Source organism: Podarcis tiliguerta, assembly GCF_965153285.1.
Source record: "Podarcis tiliguerta genome assembly, chromosome: 4".
Lineage (NCBI taxonomy): Eukaryota > Metazoa > Chordata > Lepidosauria > Squamata > Lacertidae > Podarcis > Podarcis tiliguerta.
Genome location: NC_139537.1, coordinates 48,403,823 through 48,424,277, shown reverse-complemented (window position 1 = coordinate 48,424,277; position 20,455 = coordinate 48,403,823). Strand labels below are relative to the sequence as shown.

Here is a 20,455-nt window from a genome sequence, read left to right as displayed (position 1 = left end):
GTGCATGTTTACTTAGAAGTAAGTTGCACTGTGATCAATGGGGCTGATTCCTAGTAAGTATGTATAGGATCACATCCATTTTCTGCAAGTTGCGTTGACTAAATCCCCATCTTACAAGGGGCATTATAACCTTCTCATATTAAATTTCTAATTATTCTGAATGTGACAGGCTCACAGTATGCATGTTGAGAAATTCATTTTACTATATTTACTACACTCTGCCTTTCTTCTGCCATGGGACCAAAGGTTGTATACATATGGTTCTCACCCTTTTATGACATCTGGTGATATACAGAGGTTGGAGACCTGCATCTTATTTCTGTTGAGGGTCACTTCAGAAGGGATAAATTAATACACATGCAAAACCTCTGTATAGTAACAATGTGTTACTATACAGAGTTGTTACAATGTGTTACTATACACATGTGTTACTAGTAACAATGTGTTACTATACAGAGTTGTTACAATGTGTTACTATACAGTGTTGCATCTCTCCCCACCCCCATTCTATTAATGAGATGACACGTCACTGCCAATTAAGAAGAAATGTTAGGCAGAATGAACGAAAAGACACAGCCTCCAACCACATCTACTCTGCAATAAACCCCACTGAGTTCAGTGGCTTTAATTCCCTAACTCGTGCTTTAGGATTTCAGCTTTGAGGTGCTACTATCATCACTCCTGGGCAAGCAAGAGAAATAAAGGTAAACTACACAGTTGTCAGGTCTATAAACAACCTTCTCATATAGTTTATGAAGAAATTACTGGCCATCAGTTTTAGTTGCTTTGTGCTTTCACAAATGAAAGTAGGTTGAGGGAAGTTTTTAATGTTTGATCTTTTATCATGTTTTTAATATTCTGTTGGGAGCCACCCAGAGCAGCTGGGGAAACCCAGTCAGATGGGTGGCAAACGAATGTTGTTGTTGTTTTCATTTTCGTAGAGTGCATACACTTCGTTTCCACCTTATTCCAGACTAACAATGCCTCTTTGCTTCGTGCAGTTACTGTTGTGTATTATAATATCAATGTCCATGGTTGAGACAGTGAAAGATCAGGGGAAAAAACATTTTTAGCTACAGCATGAAAAAGTAATTAAAAAGAGGCAATACTCACCTGTGGTGATGCATATCTTTGAGTTCGGAATTCTCTAGCTAGTTTGTACATTGTACAGTGTCTGTACAAACAGGTATACACTCAGTGTTCACATTCAGACATGCCTTCAAACACTCTTTTAGGGGATGGTGGTGATTGCTATGCTCATGTGTTCCCTCTTTCCTCTTTCCTCCTTATTTCTCACACAGGACTTAATTCCCCTTCTTGTTGAGCCCAAGCCACAGTTCACCATGATGTCCAAATTGACACGCTGTGTTTGAGTGATCCCCCTCAAAGCTGGATTGTAAAACAAGAGCAAAACATGGTTTGCCTTCCTGACTGGGCTGGATGGCACAAATCTCTGTGTTGCTATATTTCAAACCGGATGTCAGGACTGGAGCCTTTTGCATGTGAATAGGAGGGGACGGGTGGAGGCCATCTGTTGACAGGTTCTACATCCTTGGCTTAGAAAATCACCTGAAATGCAGCCTCTGATTTAGAGTTCAGTAATGTTTTGGACAGTTTTGCGCTGGCAATTTTTTTTTGATGTCCCAATAAGTGATTTAATTTTGCATGTTTATTTTATTTGTGTTTACTAAGCAAACCAATGAAGTTGAAACTGCCAAGCTCGCCTGATTGTGTGTTAGCAGTTGGCATACACTTATCGTTGCTAAAGAGCTTATGAAATGGAGATTTTGTTCCTACGGAAAAATTCAGCATTGGAATTTTACTCGGGAAAGCGTTCTCTCCCCCATCGTTTGAATCTGTGCAGCATCGGGGAGCTCCCATTGCTCTGCCCCAGCTTCTGCCAACCTAGCAGTTTGGAAGCATGCCAGGGCAAGTAGATAAATAGGTACTGCTGTGGTGGGAAGGTAAACGGCATTTCCATGTGCTCCGTGCATTCATCACGGTGTCCCATTGTGCCAGAAGCAGTTTAGTCATGCTGGCCACGTGACCCAGAAATCTGTCTGTGGACAAATGCCGGCTCCCTTGGCCTGACGTGCTGCACCCCATAGTTGCCTTTTGCTGGACTTAACCATCCTTGGGTCCTTTACCTTTTACCTTTTTTACCCTGATAGAGATGGAAACTTAGATTGCTCTTGAATGTGGAAAAGAATGTCTGAGGACCTGAAATGAAATGGATGGATGGATGGATTCAAAAATGGCACGAGCCCCTCTGCTTACAGTTTCTCTCCACCAGCTCATCATTAGTGAGTGATGCTGTGGCTGCTGCACTCTTGCTGTGTGGTGTCATTAGGGTTTTTTTGGAATTCTACATAATGAAACATGAACTGCTGGAGACAAAATGGACTAGACATTTCCTTCCTGGCTGATAGTGGAATTCATGACCCCTTTCGCAATGTGACTGCATCTCATTAGGTCCTAATAAGAAAACAAAAAAAGGGTATATATCGGGGAACTGTGGAGGGTTCTATTTATAATTTTGCTGCCAGAATGCCACAGCTGAACACTTTCACACAAATGAGCTGTGGTGTATGTATTATGCAGCTTTTCATGAACATATAAATCTCCTTCAAAAACAGCTTGTCATTAATCTCAGCTGTGAATCCTTTCCACCTGTCTGTCTTTGCTGTTCCAGCATATAATTGGGGGGAAAACCAATGTGTGGTTAATGGCACTATCTCAGACAAGGCCCACTTCCTCCCTAAGTCTGCAATCCCATTTTCACTTTTCTGAGAAGAGGCCTCATTAAGAGGACTAACTTCTGAGTAGATGTGCATCAGATTGCCTTGTCCTCGCATGATGTCTCTGACTTGAGAAATAGTGGCTGAAATAGAAGTCTAACAAATAAGTGCCCTAGGGCAGGAATGTTGAAGGACAGGAATGAGAAAACTGTGACCCTTCAAACATTGCTGGACTCCAACTTCCATTGGTCGTATCTACCACGTCCAGTGGTCAGAAATGAAGGGAATTGAAAAAAGGTGCCATTTTTCTTCCTCCCTGGTCATAAAAAACCAAAGTGTTTTGCAGTGAGAGAACAAAAACATACAAGAAAAACCATATTTAAAAACTGAAAACAGACGTCAGTTAACCATGGTGGAAAGATGTATTCCTAATTGCCTGGTGAAATATAAAAGTTTAGTGCTAACATGCAGAATTGCTAAATTTTAATTATTGCTGACAATTCGGTGGTGTTGAAAAAGTAACTGAGCAAAATCCTCTAAAGTTAAGTATTCTTACATTGTTTTAATTTCAGTAGGAAACTTATGCCCATATGTTTAACATTCCCACTGAAACCAGTGATTCCTAAAAGGACTAAACTTTGCTTGGTTCATGCTCCGTTGTTTTAAAAAATAAAGGGAAATTAATCTAACCTCTTTATGATATATTTCTTTTAATTAAACCCCAATGGAAGAAAGCTGTACTCTGTAATAAAACAAAGTTAAACTTTTGCTTTCACGACTGCTAACAGATTATTGATCTTCACTTTGACAAGCTCATTCTCCTAAAGTTCTCTTCTTAAGCTTAATATTTTGTTCCTGGGAATATTCACTTGATATTAACTACTGGCAAAGGACCATCTCTGTAATTTTATGCAAAGAGGGATAGACACCTAGTACAGTAATTTATTCCTGTCTTACACTTCTTCAGTAGAAAAAGGCAAGCTTTCTCTATTTTTCATTCAAGTTAGCGTGTGTCATGTTAGCTAGAAGTCTTTTGAGAAGAAATCTTAGCTTTGCTACTTTTTTTGTGCAAATTCCCAAGGTTGTGTTTCTATTCTTTGCTCTCTTTGAGGCTAACAATTCCAACTCTTGGAAATACTTTTTTCTCTTTCCTACACACCAAATGCTTCTTCTTTTCAAGCTATGTTTGGGTATTTCTAGTTCTGGAATCGGGGGAAGGTAGCTAGGATTGGGAGGGAGGGAGGGATAGCATTTTGTAGGGGAAAGTGATTAAAGGGATATCCCCCCTCTTCTTAAAATAGTGGAACTTGGGGTTATCAGATAAAACTGATCGGCACAAATTTCAGGAAAAACAAAACAAAGGAAATACGTATTCACAATGTGGCCTGTTTGTGCAATTATGCAAGGCTTCGTAAAGCCATGAATAAACATTGGGGTTAACAGGTCCTCCTGTTGCTCCTCTTCTCACCTTTCCTATCATGCTTGGAGAAAGCTTGTATTAAACCAGAGTTCTCTGCTACGTCTGAACCAAGGAACTCTGACTTGATACGAGCCAGGATCTTTCATTGAAGCCAGTGTGTGATAGGAAAGGGAAGGACAAGAAGGTGAATGTCTACAGCCTGTGTTGGAATGATTAACTTTTAGCAACCTTGCACAGTAAGGGTGAGACTAACAATATGTGAAGGTGAGTTTTTCCACTGGGCCATCCTCTGTCCTATGAGTGAACAAGCTCCTGAAATATTGCCAGAGTGGTACCTATTTATCTACTTGCACTTTGACGTGCTTTTGAACTGGTAGGTTGGCAGGAGCAGGGACCGAGCAATGGGAGCACACCCTGTCGCGGGGATTCGAACCGCTGACCTTCTGATCAGCAAGTCCTAGGCTCTGTGGTTTAGACCACAGCGCCACCCACGTCCTTCTACTACCCAAATGTTCACGATCAAATCCTGTTTGGCAGAAAGGCAAGGAAGTCCCAGTGATGCTTATCACCAGCTAGCGGTTCACAGAGGTGCTCTGAGAAGGTGCGGTTTATTTCCCTGTGCCATGTCTTATTCGTTTCCCCAGCAGAGAATGAGTAAACCCAGGTGCCTGAAACATGATGGCCCCTGCTGGGTATTCCAGGACTTGTAGGAGCTTCAAGATTTGGATCAGGGGTCAGCAGACTTTTTCAGCAGGGGGCCGGTCCAGTGTCCCTCAGACCTTGTGGGAGGCCAGACTATATTTTTTGGGGAAAATAAACAAATTCCTATGCCCCACAAATAACCCAGAGATGCGTTTTAAATAAAACACTCATTCTACTCATGTAAAAACACCAGGCAGGTCCCACAAATCACCCAGAGATGCATTTTAAATCAAAGGACACATTCTACTCATGTAAAAAGCACGCTAATTCCCGGACCATCCACGGGCCGGATTAAGAAGGCGATTGGGCCCGATCCGGCCCCCGGGCCTTAGTTTGCCTATCCATGATTTGGATTGTGTCTCTTGTGTTGTTTTTCCCTTCCAGCTACAAGCAGTCACATGAGGGAAATAGCCCCCAGCCATCTGCCACTGAATGGCCTGTCATGCGAATTGGTTTCTTTGTATATCTGTCAGCTAAATTGAGTTGCCATGTATCAAAAGTCCTTTGAGCTACTGTGCTCTAAATTGTTTTGTTCCTTTAAACTAGCCTATGCTTTGAAGTGCTCGTTTGTGTATCCCCTTCAGATAACTTTGCTTCCTAGCTACCCGGTTTGAGATTTCTGCCTTGAGGCACATGGTCACATCTCTAACTAGTGAGAGGATTTCTTCAATCCATTATATTCTTGTTTTCTTTTAAGTGTGAGGCTTTTGTGCTTACAGCAGATAACCTCTGTGTTATGCCTGCATGTTTATAGTAGCTGTTTAAACATTAAATATTGCTTTATGATATCAGGTGAAACGAGGAGTCCACCATACTGCTACTGTGATTATTGTTTTTCTCAACACTGTTGTTGTATGTGACACTGTATTCCTTATGAGAAACTTGTGTAACCCTTGGTGAGAATTGTTCTAATGCCACACAACTTAGCAGGAAGAGAAAGCACCTTGTAATTGCATAATCAACTGCCTTTCTTTTTGGTGGGATTGAATTTTTGAGCATGAGAGAAACCAGTGTTTGTTTTAAGGTGTGGCTAAAACTGATTTCTTGCCCACCACCATGGCTGCTGAATAAGGCTCAGGCCCCTTCTCATACCCAAAGCTTATTCATTAAATCTTGTTTAGCAGGAAAATATTAAATGCTGCCTGACAGAAAGATGGAAAAATGCTGGTAATGCTTATCACCAGATGGCCACTGCCCAGATCTGTAAAAATAACAGCTATCTCCCCTCTCCCCACTTCCCTGAAAGTGTTTGCAGACTCTCTGGCAAACGTGACCTGGAAGATAATTGGCTGAAAGGTGCCAGCTACCAGTCAAATGAACTGTGACTGAAAGCCTATGAATGGGGACTGACCACCTATTCTACTCATGAGGAGACCAGACACTGGCTTTAAAGTACAGTGGTACCTTGGGTTACATGCGCTTCAGGTTACATACGCTTCAGGTTACAGACTTCGCTAACTCAGAAATATTACTTCGGATTAAGAACTTTGCTTCAGGATGAGAACAGAAATTGTGCTCCGGCGGTGCGGCGGCAGCAGGAGGCCCCATTAGCTAAAGTGGTGCTTCAGGTTAAGAACAGTTTCAGGTTAAGAATGGACCTCCGGAACAAATTAAGTACTTAACCCTAGGTACCACTGTAGTAAGATCAGGATACAAAGACTTGAGCTAAAGAGCCCCTTTTATTTTCAATATTCTGCTTTGTCCCTTTGTTCTCTTCCTTGCCTTCTTTATTCCTAATAAACATTGCACAATTGAACAATTGAGCCTTGCATGCATTCTTGCCAAAATCACAATGCCCCCTGCCTTGAGCCTCAGCCACTTGGTTAATAGAAATATAGGATTGCGCTTGATAGAAAAAAGCAGGTTGCTGTTATCTCTGGGAGAGACGACGTATAATTGTGGAGTTTGTAACCCCCACAGTAGCTTTTTTCAGGTAGAAGAGGGTTGATTGCTGAGCTATACAGGTGCAGCCCTATAATTTTGACTCTTTTCTGTTGAAGAAAAGAATTCTTAGCAGATAATAACTTTCTCTTAATGGGAACAAACAAAAGATCACCTGGTGCAGTGAAGATGAAAATGATCTGCCTCGCCTTTCCCACCGGTGCATGATTTTGCCTTTCTTCAAAGAGTCATTGTCCCTCTTGGTTGGGTTTTTATTTCTTTCAGGTAGGTGGGTTGCCATGCAAGCTTTTTTGGTGGTTTCCTTTTATATATGCTAACTCTGTAGCTTTCTGAGGTACGGTCATATTCAGTTCCTGTGGGCTTTACACCTTCTTGCTTCAGCTGGTTTGAGGTACATCAGATGACAATTATTTTGTGGATGGAAACAGCATGGTGTGATTTGGAATGCATTTTTTAAAGGGCGTATTTGGGTTGAAACGATTGACATAAGGGCATCTGGAGTGCTTTGTGTGCTAATTTGAACCTCACTGTGTTGTGGCAAGTTCTTTTGAAATCCGTAGGATTTACAGCTTGCAATGAATTTATTGGAGGAAATTTGATTTGCCAGTTGGATCTTTTTAGGGCTAGTGCTAATGCAGTCATACCTCAGGATAAATACGCTTCAGGTTGAGCGCTTTCGGGTTGCGCTCCGTGGCGACCTGGAAGTAACAGAGCGCGTTACTTCCGAGTTTCGCTGCTCACGCATGTGCAGACGGTCAAAATGACATCACACGCATGCGCGGAAGCGGCTAAATGCGACCCACGAACATGCAGATGTGCTGTCATGTCTTTTATATATATATATAATTGATTTTTATTCAGTTTCCAATATACATTCCCCCATATTTAACATTCGCATCTTACATATACATCTTTTAGACTTCCCTCAGCCTATCTGACAATTTTCCATATTTTCACTACTACTCACATTTCTTAAATTTATATTGCACTTTACCGTTCTTAATCTTATCATATCTTTCAAGCAACATTTCAATCAGTCTTTTTCACAAAGCTTCTTGATTATTTTTTTTAATTATTTTTTTGTGCTGTCACGTCTTACGTTCTGTTTGGGATGCGAGCAGGGCTCCGGAACGGATCCCATTCGCATCCCGAGGTACCATTGTAGAAGGCTCATGAAGGCATAATGTCCACAAACCCTTAACGAGGGACAAAATATGATAAAGAGTCTGGGCTGCCAGATTGTGCGTTCCCACTCCTCTTATACATGGGAATTTGCACATGGCTTCCTCCAGAGATTCTTGGGAACTGTAATCTACTCCACACAGAACTACAATTCCCAGCACCCTTAGCAGTTCCAAGGATTCTTTGAGGGAAGCCATGTGTGTTTCATGTGCTTTAAATGTATGGTGTGACCCCAGTGCTCCTAAAATAAAAGCTTTGGTGCATTTTCTGCTTATTAGTGCCACAGATTAAATAAATTGATTAAATAAATGAAATTGAGCTTTGATATACCTCCTTTTAAAACTGCATCAATTTGTATATAATCGCTGGTATATAACACCAAGGAAATTAGTGATAATGTACAAAAATAATTCAGACTGATGTTGGAAATGTAAGGAGGTGGTGGGATCGATGTACCATGTCTGGTGGACCTACAAAAGAATGAAGGAATTTTGGGATTCAGCCTATAACGAAGTGAAAAAGATGTTTAAAATTTCATTCCCCCCCCCAACCCCTGAGGCATTTCTTTTAGGTATTATTGGGAGGGAGATTCCAAGAAATTTAAAGAAATTATTTATGTACGCTACCACGGCAGCAAGAGTTTTGATTGCACAGAATTGGAAAAGTGAGATGATGCCATCAAAAAAAGAATGGCTGATTAAACTGATGGATAAACTGACAGGACAGAAAAGGGATCAAGTGAAACAAAATTTTTGTAAAGATTGGCATATATTTAAACAATTCCTGAAAGACCACTGTGGAAAATTAATTTTTTTGACTTGTTTAGATTAACTCTTGTAATAAGAAACATCAAAAAGTAGCCAAAAAATGGTTACCAATAAACTAGATTTATTATGATATACATTCAGCCAAGAACTCTAAAGGACCCAAGAAAGAAGGGGAGGGAAGTCAGAAATAATTAGAATATTAATGAGTCGAATGATTAAGAATATATCTTTGTTCTTCTTTATTATGATTTAGAAACACATGTATATCAACAAGAAACTGAAACTTTATACTGTGATCTTATGTTAAGAAAGCATCTCTGTTGTTAAAAACCAATAAAGATGAATTGCACAAAAACTGCATCAATTTGAATGTGACTAAAACAGTAGTTTTGTCTTGTGCACCACCCTGAAATCTTCCGATGAAGGGTGGTAAATAAATTTAATAATAATAATAATAATTTCCCCCACATCAAGACCTGGGTTTGAACACTGGTTAGCATTCACTATGGTTAGAGTTCTGGCTGGGCCAGTGTTACTTCTTAATCATTGTTAAGGCATTACAGGTTTCATTGGCTCTGTAGCATTGTCATGAAGCCAAATTTTGGTGAGGCTAATGTTTCCTGTCTTACTCTGGTCCCTGGGAAGGTGGCAGCACAACTGCCAACAGGGCCATGAACAGGCAGCAAAGAAAGTAAGCAGACACTTATTTAATTGATTCAACCTTTTGCTCCCTACCCAGCCTGTGTCCTCCTTTAAAGTTGACAGTTTGCTTGGCATCCTTTGGCTCATCCATTGACGCAACTGAACTGCATCTCTCTGGGCGTGGGGGCATACCTTTTATTTGTAGCAATTGCACATCTTCACATCTTACTAGAGTTAGGGGGTCGAAACATAAAGCAACTGTTTTTCACGTAATATTTTCAGGTTTGTTAAGATGTGTTTTTAAACCTTGTCCCACATCCTACAATAATACAGATTGGATTTGCCCTAAGCGAGTGCCATTCTAAGGTGTGAGTGTGACTTTCTTATAATAGGACAGACATGCAAATTAATTCTGTTGTGTGCTTGGTTTTATCAAATGGCTTTGCAGGAAAACCTCTTCAAGGCTCTCTGATAAGCAGAATAAATTAATCGTGAGAGAGAGAGAGAGAGAGAGAAAACGAGCAGTGGCATTTTTAGTTTAGGTCAACTATTGGTGGTTCAGGAAATTGTAAGCTGGTCTGTGAAATACTGTAGATAATGCAAGGAAGAGGCAAGGTAAGTCCTTCTCTTTTCTGCTCCTCAGCTTCCTCACATGTAAGAAATAATATGGTATGTGAGAGAGATAAAGGATGCATGGGGTGGGAAGCCTGGGAGAGGGCTTTAATATGGAGGGATTGGCAGGTTGGTGAGAGTGGAGTTAGCGGGGCATAAGCCCTTAGCAATTAAACAGGAAACACATTATCTAGTCATTATTTAAAACAGCTTTTTATTATAAAAAGAGAAATTTACACTCATAAGAAACGTAACAAGCTAGATGTATTTACAAACAAAATATAAGATCTTTTAAAAACTGCAAGTACAATGTATTTGATATAACCGTAATAAAACCCTAAACTAACATTGCAGCAAAGAAAAACACACATTAAGGCTTGATTTTTATATTGAGATGTGTTCTAAAAATTAATAAACACACATTTTCAATGGATCTGTCTGTTTTTCTTGATCAGCTGCTAGAAAAACAAGTTATCTGGATTAACAATGTAGCATCCCATACTTTTTCCCTAGCCAGTCTATAATTGTGGGAAATTGTGGGGATACTTAGTCTTGTAATCCACATGGTAGTACTTCTGATGATTCAGAGATGTGTAAAGTTTCTTGGTTAAAGAAAGTTATCTTTAGAAGTGATGGATGACACATGCTGAGGGATTACTTGCACGGAACCAAACAATTCTGAGGCTTCAGAAAGCCCCAGAATATGCATAAAATTGTATCTGTCTTTATTTAAAGTTGCATGACTTAATGCTGTGGCTTTCAACCAAATGGTTTACCATTTGCAAACTTTCTGTTTCACCACTGCCACCATAAGCCCATGCCCTACTTTTTAAAAAAACAACAACCAAAAAACCCACCCCCCTGGTTGTTACTGCTGCTGTTTCTTCCAACCGCCTAGCTCTGAATTAAACCAGAGGCTCCAAACCTTGGAGCTACCTGAATAAACCCACTTCCCCTAATCATTTGGCAATGCTTGATAGATTCTTTTATAGACATACTGCATAGCATGGGTGGCCACACAGGGAGGAAGTGATCACCCATTTGCATCTCTCTGTGGGTGCTTGGAAGTGGAGGGGGTGGCCATGCTCAGTCTCAGAAGACAGGTTGACCGCATGAGAAAGCTTCAAGTACCTACTGCAGGGAAGGGGGAACCTGTGACCTTTCAGATGCTATTGGACTCCAGCTTCCATCAGCACTAAGCAGCATGATGAGTGGCGGGGGATTATGGAAGGTGTAATCCAGCAACATGTGGAAGGCCACAAATATTCTTCTGAGGAACTTTGCTTCAGAACTCTTATCTTGGGGACACTGGGATTCAGAATGGACTAGGTGCAAACAAAGTGGTAAGTAGGATGGTGCAGAAGGTCACAGGGTCAATCCCTAACATCTCCAGGTAGGGCTGGGAGAGAACTCTGGTCTGAAACCCTGGAGAGTAGCTGCTAGTCTGTGTGTAAACTGGTGGTCTGCCTTTTTATAAGGGGACTTTCTATGCTTCTGTGACTGCTATGTGCTGTGTTTGTCTAGTGACCCTTTTAACTGATATTCAGGTAAGACACAGGTTTCCAAGCTTGGAGTGTTCTGGGGTGACAGATTTGAACTGTCGGAGAGAGGAGAGGACACCCCACAGAAATGTTTAGTTATCTGAGAACCACATTTTAAATATAACCTAAATCGCCCATAATGGTAACCAATGGAGCTTCTTTAGCGCCTCATTTGGTGCTTTGGGGAAAACTCAGAAGTAGCACCTCCTATCCTTGTTGCAAGAATCAGCTGACCTTTTCAAGGATTCCTTCCCTTTTACATTGCTGTCAGCATTTGGACATCAAGTGTTTTCGGGTTTTCAGGAGAAAAATGTTTCACCTTGACTAACTTTTCCCAAAGGTTCTTCGCTTTTCCGCTTCTTTAATTCTCAAGGGTTAGGTGACCGCTCAACACTGTGGTAGTCCTGTTAAATTTAATAGGGCTGTATTAAGTGATCCATGATTAATCCCTTTTAAGGTAATGCTGCATATTGTATGCAGCAGGCAGAGTGCAAATTGATTCTCCGCTAAATAAATAAGATCTGAGTCTGTATAAACTTTCATTAGAGGTGAATGTCTACAGCCTGTGTTGGAATGATTAACTTTTAGCAACCTTGCACAGTAAGGGTGAGACTAACAATATGTGAAGGTGAGTTTTTCCACTGGGCCATCCTCTGTCCTATGAGTGAACAAGCTCCTGAAATATCGCCAGAGTGGTACCTATTTATCTACTTGCACTTTGACGTGCTTTCGAACTGCTAGGTTGGCAGGAGCTGGGACCCGAGCAGTGGGAGCTCACCCTGTCGCGGGGATTCGAACTGCCGACCTTCTGATCGGCAAGCCCTAGGCTCAGTGGTTTAGACCACAGTGCCACCCGCGTCCCTTATATCTATCCATATCTATATGCATATCTTACTCTTAGTCGTAAATTAGAACAGCTCTCTGTAGCTCCCATGTTCATCTAATTTATATACAGTAACTCTTTTGGGATAATCAGCACAAGAGCAGAGGGAGGAGGTTGGGTAGACAGTTTTGACTGCACACATCATGGCAAACCATTGTTAATGCTTCCCTGCAAATGTTGAGATCTCTCCAGCTTTTCTGCTCTAGTGAGAGCAACAATCCCTGTTAGCATTCTGTCTAACTGTGCCTTGTGGCTTGTTTCACTCCAAGCTAACCCAAGATTGGGAAGCCAACAATAAACCTTGGCTTTGCATTGTGGTTTGTTTGGAGGGCAATAACCCATGATATCCAGTTCAGATGTCAGGCTGAGTCAGGAATCTTGGTTTGTTGCTCCTCTTCGTGCTGGGGGAGAAGCTAAGTGGAATCCATATGAGAAAATCAGTGCTTAGATTATTTAGACGGCAATCGTATACCACTTGGAATAAATACTATTGAATTCCGTGGCAGTTACTACTGAGTAGACACGTAAAGCATTGTACAGTTATGCTGCACTTTTATGCATGTTCCCCCAGCAGCAAATCTCAATTTACTTCTGAGTAAATTGGGCTATTAGCCACTAAAGATTTAGTCATTGACTTAGTTATTAAATAGTCCATCGTCCATAATCATGGCAATATCATATTTTCTTTCCACTCCCTGGTTTATTGAATTATTAAGACAAGTCATGAGCACATTGAGACTTCTTCATAGCACTGGAGTTGACAGGCGTTTGCTAATTAAGCCTTCAGCATATTTAGTATTCCACATTACTTATTTGTTGAAGACAGTTTAATGTTTCTTGTCATATGGAGTTGTGGATGCAATTAAGGGACACTTTAAACAGTAAGAAAAGTTTAGATCATAATCATGATTAATATAGATGTATGACTTCCACAGTTGATGTGTTTTCTTATGCGGCTCTTGTGTATTGGGCAGGCAGCTAATGAATTTCCTATATTTACAGCTGTTGGTAGCAGATGTCAGTGTAACATTTCTGTTCTAATGAATTTAGGGCATCAGGCAGCACATTCTCATTCAGCATTTCTGTGTGATGCTGAAGAAAACACATTGGTTACTACCTTCAAAGGACTCCCAAATGTCATCCCTTCTGATGAACTGACAAAATAAACTAGAACAGTTTTCTCACATGCATGTCACATCTAAGTTGTGCTAAATGCGATATAAATTGAGCTGAGTTTGTGGTGTGTATGTGTTTATTGTACGCTGTGTGTTTATGGGTACACTGTTGCTTGTGGTTTACCGTGATGTGTGTTTATTTGGTAGACATTCTCTTGGTTTATAAGAGACCTCCAAATTTTATTCTTTCCTTATGGCAGCATATTTCTGAGTGCAATCTTTTCACCAGCCCTTGATTAAAAATTGGCAAGGCTGTTGAAAACCTAATGCGGTTTTGGGTATGTGGATTTTGGACTATGATATGATAGTTGTTCCATCCAGCCCTTGTCTGGAAAAACTGTCTTAAGTTGCCCAGGATGCTGCATGTTTTTGCCTTTATATGCTAAACTCATTCACGTGACTATTCTTTTAGTCTCCTAACATATTCAGATGTTCTCTCTAAAGTTACATGGAACATCTTCCATGAGACATCCTCGCTTTCTCCTGGAAATGGATATTCTTCGACATACTGATGTATAACACATGTTTCCATTGTATTTATGCCAGTTGCAGTCAGAATCATTGTGGTTTCATGTATCTGCTGATGCTGTCACTTCAAGCAAATGAGTCTACTGTTACATGGCTTTATTGTTGCTCACTAAGCATCTTGAGGCTAATTTGATTTTTGAAGAGGATTAATATTAAGTTACCAAAAGCCTTTGTGTCAGATGGCAGCTCCTTTTAAGGCACCTGAAAGCAGATGCTGCATTCTAAGAGCCTTTGAAGATGTGACCAGTTTTAATAATCTGAGTGAATGTTTTCTGAGCCACCTGAACTGATTCATCCAAAAAAATGTAAGATATATGGAAACGTGGAGTTAGGTGGAATGAATGTTTTTTTTAGAGATGAAAATGTAAACAAAGCGATCTGTACCATCAGATAATATGTAAGCCTGTCCTAGCAAAGTGAGTGTTAAAAGTTATAACTAGTGGGTGAACTAACTTGACCTGGCTGCTCTCCTCCTTGCACACCTTCAGAGTCTCTGCAGAGGATCTGGGGTGGGTGGGTGATTTTGAAGGTGTGTAGGGGACTGCTGGAAGAAGAGGGGAGAAGGGTAAGGAGGTCAAGGCCTATTGCACAAGCATAAGTTCATGCACAGACACAGCATAGGTCAAGTGTGTAAACAATTGCGACTATGGAAAGTTGGAAGCACATGTTTCCTGTTCACATCACAAACTGATCCCATCAGATTTGCATGGACTTTGAAGCATTTTTAATCCTTCCTGACTTCTGAAGGAAGAATGCTGTTGTGATTGTAACTGCTCACATGTGAGAATAGCTGTGCAAACAGCTGTACTTGAAGTTGTGCAGTGGTATACCTGGGCCTGTATTCTGTTTTTCACTCTTTGCTGTCAGTGGTGCACCCAAAATATAAGAAAGAACTTCTTTCCTGCTACCTGAGATTTTTAATTGGAGATATCAGGAACTGAAGTTGAGACTTTCTACATTCAAGTTGCATTCTTTGCCTTGGAATTGTGTAGTTCATAGAAACAGCAGCAGTGACTTTATGCTGAGTCAGATGAGTTTGCTCCATCTAGCTCAGTATTATCTTCACAGACTGGAAGTGACTTTCCTGGGCTTCTGATACAGGACATCCTCAGCCCCAACGTGGAGATGCTGGGGATGGAAAAACTTTTGATTCCCAAAGCAAATGCTCTACCTCTGAGCTATGGCTCTTCCCTTCATGCCAAATATATGAAGGTTATAGAACATGTATTGCATTGCATTTGATAAAACATTCAGATGTGTTCAGATGCTGAAAGCCTGTGAGTTTTTCCTTTCTAACCCTGAATAATGAGCACAAATTCTGCTAGCAGTACATTTCAAGGTCACTAAGCTCCTAGGCTTCCAAGATGCTTTTGCATATTCAGCGTATTCTACCTACACTTTGGTTTCAAAGTGCAGGCCAAAACATTAGTTGCTGTATCTGGAAAAAAACTATCTGTGCATTTGGGAGTTCCCGGTAAAAAAAGAGGGGGCATCTCCCATTGCTATGTGAAGGCACAGGTAAGCTTTTTACTCAGTGTCAGCCAGCATGACAAATGGCTCTTGGAGAGGAGTAATACTGTCTTTTGGCAAGGAAACAACTGGCTATAGGAAACAACTGGGTATAGGCCCTTCCCTATAGTATTGTAACTGCTAAGATACTGATGGCGCCTTCCCAGGTGCTCTTTCTGTGTTTCTCCCTATGACACCAGAGTCAGTTGTTTGTCTTCTGAAATCTCTGGGTGACTGCCATATGCATATGCGTGGGTGGGTGCACAGCCATATGCATGCTTTCTCTAGTTGCCATGTCACAAAAGGCCTATTGACAACAGCTGTAGCCCAAGCTGAGCAAATCTGAAATGCATGCTTTGCCAGCCTTAATGTGTGAAGTGATGATTTGTTTTACGCTTTTTGAACTTTTGCAGGTGCTCTTAAGTGTGCATGTCTGTGCACACGCACGCACACACAGAGAGAGGTTTGTTACTTTAGGTTGCTGAGAGCCAGTGTGGTGTAGTGGTTAAGAGCGGTAGTCTCGTAATCTGGGGAACCGGGTTCGCGTCTCCGCTCCTCCACATGCAGCTGCTGGGTGACCTTGGGCTAGTCACACTTCTCTGAAGTCTCTCAGCCCCACTCACCTCACAGAGTGTTTGTTGTGGGGGAGGAAGGGAAAGGAGAATGTTAGCCGCTTTGAGACTCCTTAAAGGGAGTGAAAGGAGGGATATCAAATCCAAATCCAAACTCTTGTTGTGGTTTCAATAATGAAGTAATACTGTCTGCCTTTTCTGTTCTAGGTGCCTACTGATGGAAATGCTGGCCTGTTGGCGGAGCCCCAAGTGGCCATGTTCTGTGGCAAGCTGAATATGCATATGAATGTTCAGAACGGAAAATGGGAATCTGACCCTTCTGGAACCAAGAGCTGCATTGCGACAAAAGAAGGGATTTTGCAGTACTGTCAGCATGTAAGTTTCTGCCTGAACATAAATAGTTTTTAACAACCACCAAGAATGCAAATCTTTCAGCTTCAAAGTGGAATCTTCTGTCATCTACTCCCCCCCCTCCCAATCCTCTGGATTGTCTTGTCCTTTTGTTCAATTTAATGAACATTTCTCTAGCTTTCAAGTTGTGGCCAGTGAGTTCTGCCTGAAGCTAACAAAAGGCATTCAGTCTGTTCAGGCTAATAGTTTGCACAGCTCTCCTCAGGATAAGGAGTGTGCTTGTTTAATCAAGACCCTAGTTCATAAGTTGCCCCACAGGACACAGTGTCAAGTCCTAGTTTGTTGCTTTCTCCATTACAAAGAGCTTTGTGTTGGTTTTCTACAGCATGTTCGCCTTGCAAAGCAGGCCAAGAAAAATAATGGTTTATCATCCATATGTTCCTGCATTGCAGGGGGTTGGACTAGATTTCCCTCAGGGTCCCTTACAACTCTCAATTCTGTGATTCTATATCCTGTTAGAGCCCAGGTGGTTGATATTTTGGTTGTGGCAGTGAAGCAACAAAGGATGGATTTAGTCACTTTGACCGTTAGTTTTCATACGAAGGACTGATTTCCAAGTATAAGTATTAATAGCCATTTTGGTTTGTAATTGAATTTTGGAAATGAGTGATTTTCCACCAAGTCATTGTTTTAAGCCTTTTCTTTTTTGTACTGCACAGCCAACCTCCTTCATGCCCTGTGTTGTTGTTGTTGTTTCTTTTCTATGTTTATGAAATTGTGTAAAAAGTTTGCAGACTTCTAAACAAAACCTTTCTTAAAAGACAGTAAGAAGCCAATGAGGCTGAGAACCTATGTACAAGTTATGGTAACATAACCAATCATCTGATGCTCTCCTTTGAATGGGCAGAAGTGAGCACAAGGGGGGAAAGGCAAAAACCATGCTCAAGTTATGAGATGATAGGTAAGAGGGACTTTAATGAAATCCACAAGCATCATCCCCCAAGACTTCTCAGTTTTAACCACATTGTGGCCTTATAGCCGTATGAGTACAACACAAAAAAAACTAAGTTTTAAATTCATGGCAGTAGCATTACATTTAGTTGGCACAGTGCAAAAGCATAGTGTGTATATGTGTCAGGCAGGTTTGTGGCAGTAATGATTAGAAAGCCCTAGAAAATCCACTTCTTTTTCTGGTCTTTGCTGCCTCTGTCCATGGGGAACTGGAATCATGCATTCTTAACGTAGGCTTAAGTAAGAAAGGTACATCTCCTAAATTCAGCTACAAGCAATTCTCAGCAGGAGTGAATGGCAATGTGGTGGGCAATTTGTCTACAGCAGCCAAACAATGAATTATGAACAATGTTGTGAGAAATGGATAGTAGCTATACCAGTTTTTACATCCCAGAGAGCCACATTCACACTAGACCTTTAATGCACTAAGAAACCTCTTCAAATAGTCATGGCTCTTCCCCGCCCCCCCGGCCGAATTCTCAGAGCTGTAGTTAGATGAAGGTGCTGAGAGTTGTTAGAGGCCCCCTATTCCGTTCACAACTACAATTCCCAAAGTTCCCTGTGAAGAGGGATTGGATGTTAGTATACTTTGGGAATTGTACCTTTGGGAGGGGACTACGGTTTGCTAGCAGCTCTCAGCAACCTTTGCAGACACTTAAAGAAGAAGAAAATAGTTTTTGTTGTATATATGTTACATACTTTTTAAAATTAAATTTTGGTTTATAAGTATTTTTATACATAAAAATGGTTGGCACTGTAGCCCAACATCATTTGGATAGTCACAGATTCCCCATGCCTGCTGCAGATGGAACAGGCAACTATGTCTTAATTTGTGTCTTGCTCATATGTTTCTGTAGTCCAAAGGTGTGAAAATCATAAATATGTTTAAAATGAAGTCCCAGATTATAGAACTACACACACACACACACACACATATACACACACACACACACACACACACACCGGTGTGTGTGTGTGTGTGTGTGTGTGTATATGTGTGTGTGTGTGTGTGTGTGTGTGTATATATATATATATATATTGCTTTTCATTTAAGAATCACAAAGCCAGTGACCTGGTTTGCACACAATACTAAGCCAAGCATTTACTCCTCCCCTAGCCCTGCTGCTGCCCCTGGGTCTGAGGCTCCCCGTCCTTGATTTAAGGCTTTTGCAAATCTGTTTAAGAACTTCAAGCCTGGCCTGGAAGCGCACCGGTAGCTCGTGCAGCTCATTTAAGAGATGTGCCAGATGTGCGCAATACCCTGCTCCATCCTGCACCATAGGCAGCTTCTGGAGCAGCTGCAGTGATTGAGGGGAGGGCTCTGCCTCTGTGCATAGTCCCCTAAAAAGTAAAACTACATTTGAAGTAAAGGTAAAAGGTAAAGGACCCCTGGACGGTTAAGTCCAGCCAAAGGCGATTATGGGGTGCGGCGCTCATCTCACTTTCAGACCGAGGGAGCTGGTGTTTGTCCACAGACAGCTTTCCGGGTCATGTGGCCGGCATGACTAAACTGCTTCTGGCACAAAGGAACATCGTGACGGAAGCCAGAGTGCACAGAAACACCGTTTACCTATTTATCTGCCGTATATACTTGAGTATAAGCCGACCCAAATATAAGCCGAGGCACCTTATTTTACCACAGAAAACTGGGAAAACTTACTGACTCGAGTATAAGCCGGTTCACCACACCAGAGGCTGGTAGCGGCAGCGGCGGAGGAAGAACAAGCAGCCCCAAAGGGCTGCTTTTGGGCTGCTCGTTCCTCTACCGCTGCCGCTGACAGTGGCAAAGGCGGAGGAAGAAGGAGCAGCCTGAAAGGACCCTCACTCGAGTAGAAGCCGAGGGGGGCTTTTTCAGCATTAAAAATGTGCTGGAAAAGTTGACTTATACTCGAGTACATACGGTACTTGCACTGGCGTGCTTTCGAACTGCTAGGTTGGCAGGAGCTGGGACAGAGCAACAGGAGCTCACTCCATTGCGGGGATTCGAATCGCTGACCTTCCAAGAGGCTCAGTTTTTTAGACCACAGTGCCATTTACTGAAACACAGCACATGGCATATTATTTGCTGTTCATTTTGTATGTAATTGGAGACAGCTGATTGAACATGGGAACTGATGGGTACTTCTACTGAGAAGAATAGGAAGCTGGGAGCCTAAATGACAACATCAAAAAAACTACACTGATACCAACAAACAGGAACATTAAGGCAACCTATGTCTTCTTGTTCATTGCTTGACGCACATCATACATGCTTTGTATTCTGGAAAGTAGCGGGAGGGAGGGAGGAATGTTATATCCTGTCCCAGTTTTGTCCTTTTCATTCTGGCAATTATTATCTAGCTAGCAGGACTGTGCTGCAGATCAGAGATGGGGACATTTGTGCAAGTTTTCAAATTTCCTGTTAGCAGGGAGCGTGATAGCGTCAAAGCAGATGAGTAACTGTAGGCATAAAATGTATCTCCCGCCCCCAACTTTGTATTAACAAACAAAATCATCCCTCCTCACCTCAGTCACAATAATTTCTCACCAAGTCTCATCTCCTTTCTATGACACGGATGGCTGCTGCTAATATAAATGAAAGATTGGCCAGGCAGGCAGGTAGTGATTGTTTTCAGAGCGTCTATACCTTGTCCACACAAATGTTGTTGGAGAAGATCGACTCATATGGCTCTGGGGGCCTCAGTATGTACAGCTCCGCATACCCAAAACTGCAATTCTAACCCTGCTAGGAGTTAACGTCATTGAAATCCATAGAATTTGCTTCTGAATAGGTATGGTTAGGATTGTGCTGTTAATAGACCAAGTAACAGTGGAATCTTAGATGTGTTTACTAAAAAGTAAGGATCATAAAATTTAGTAGAGTGTACGCCCAGTGGTGGGTGGTGCTGTGCATTAAACCACAGTGCCTAGGACTTGCCGA

At 41.6% G+C, this 20,455-nt stretch overlaps 1 protein-coding gene across 4 annotated transcripts in view; it reads left to right on the top strand.

The window, feature by feature from the left end:
* APP (amyloid beta precursor protein) overlaps positions 1 to 20,455 on the top strand; it is a 140,532-nt gene that overhangs the window by 22,198 nt on the left and 97,879 nt on the right. For all 4 annotated transcript variants that reach the window (XM_083438613.1, XM_083438612.1, XM_083438614.1 and 1 more), the window contains exon 2: positions 16,381 to 16,548. In XM_083438613.1, the coding sequence (XP_083294739.1) occupies positions 16,381 to 16,548 (168 nt within the window). The remainder of the gene's footprint in view (positions 1 to 16,380; positions 16,549 to 20,455) is intronic.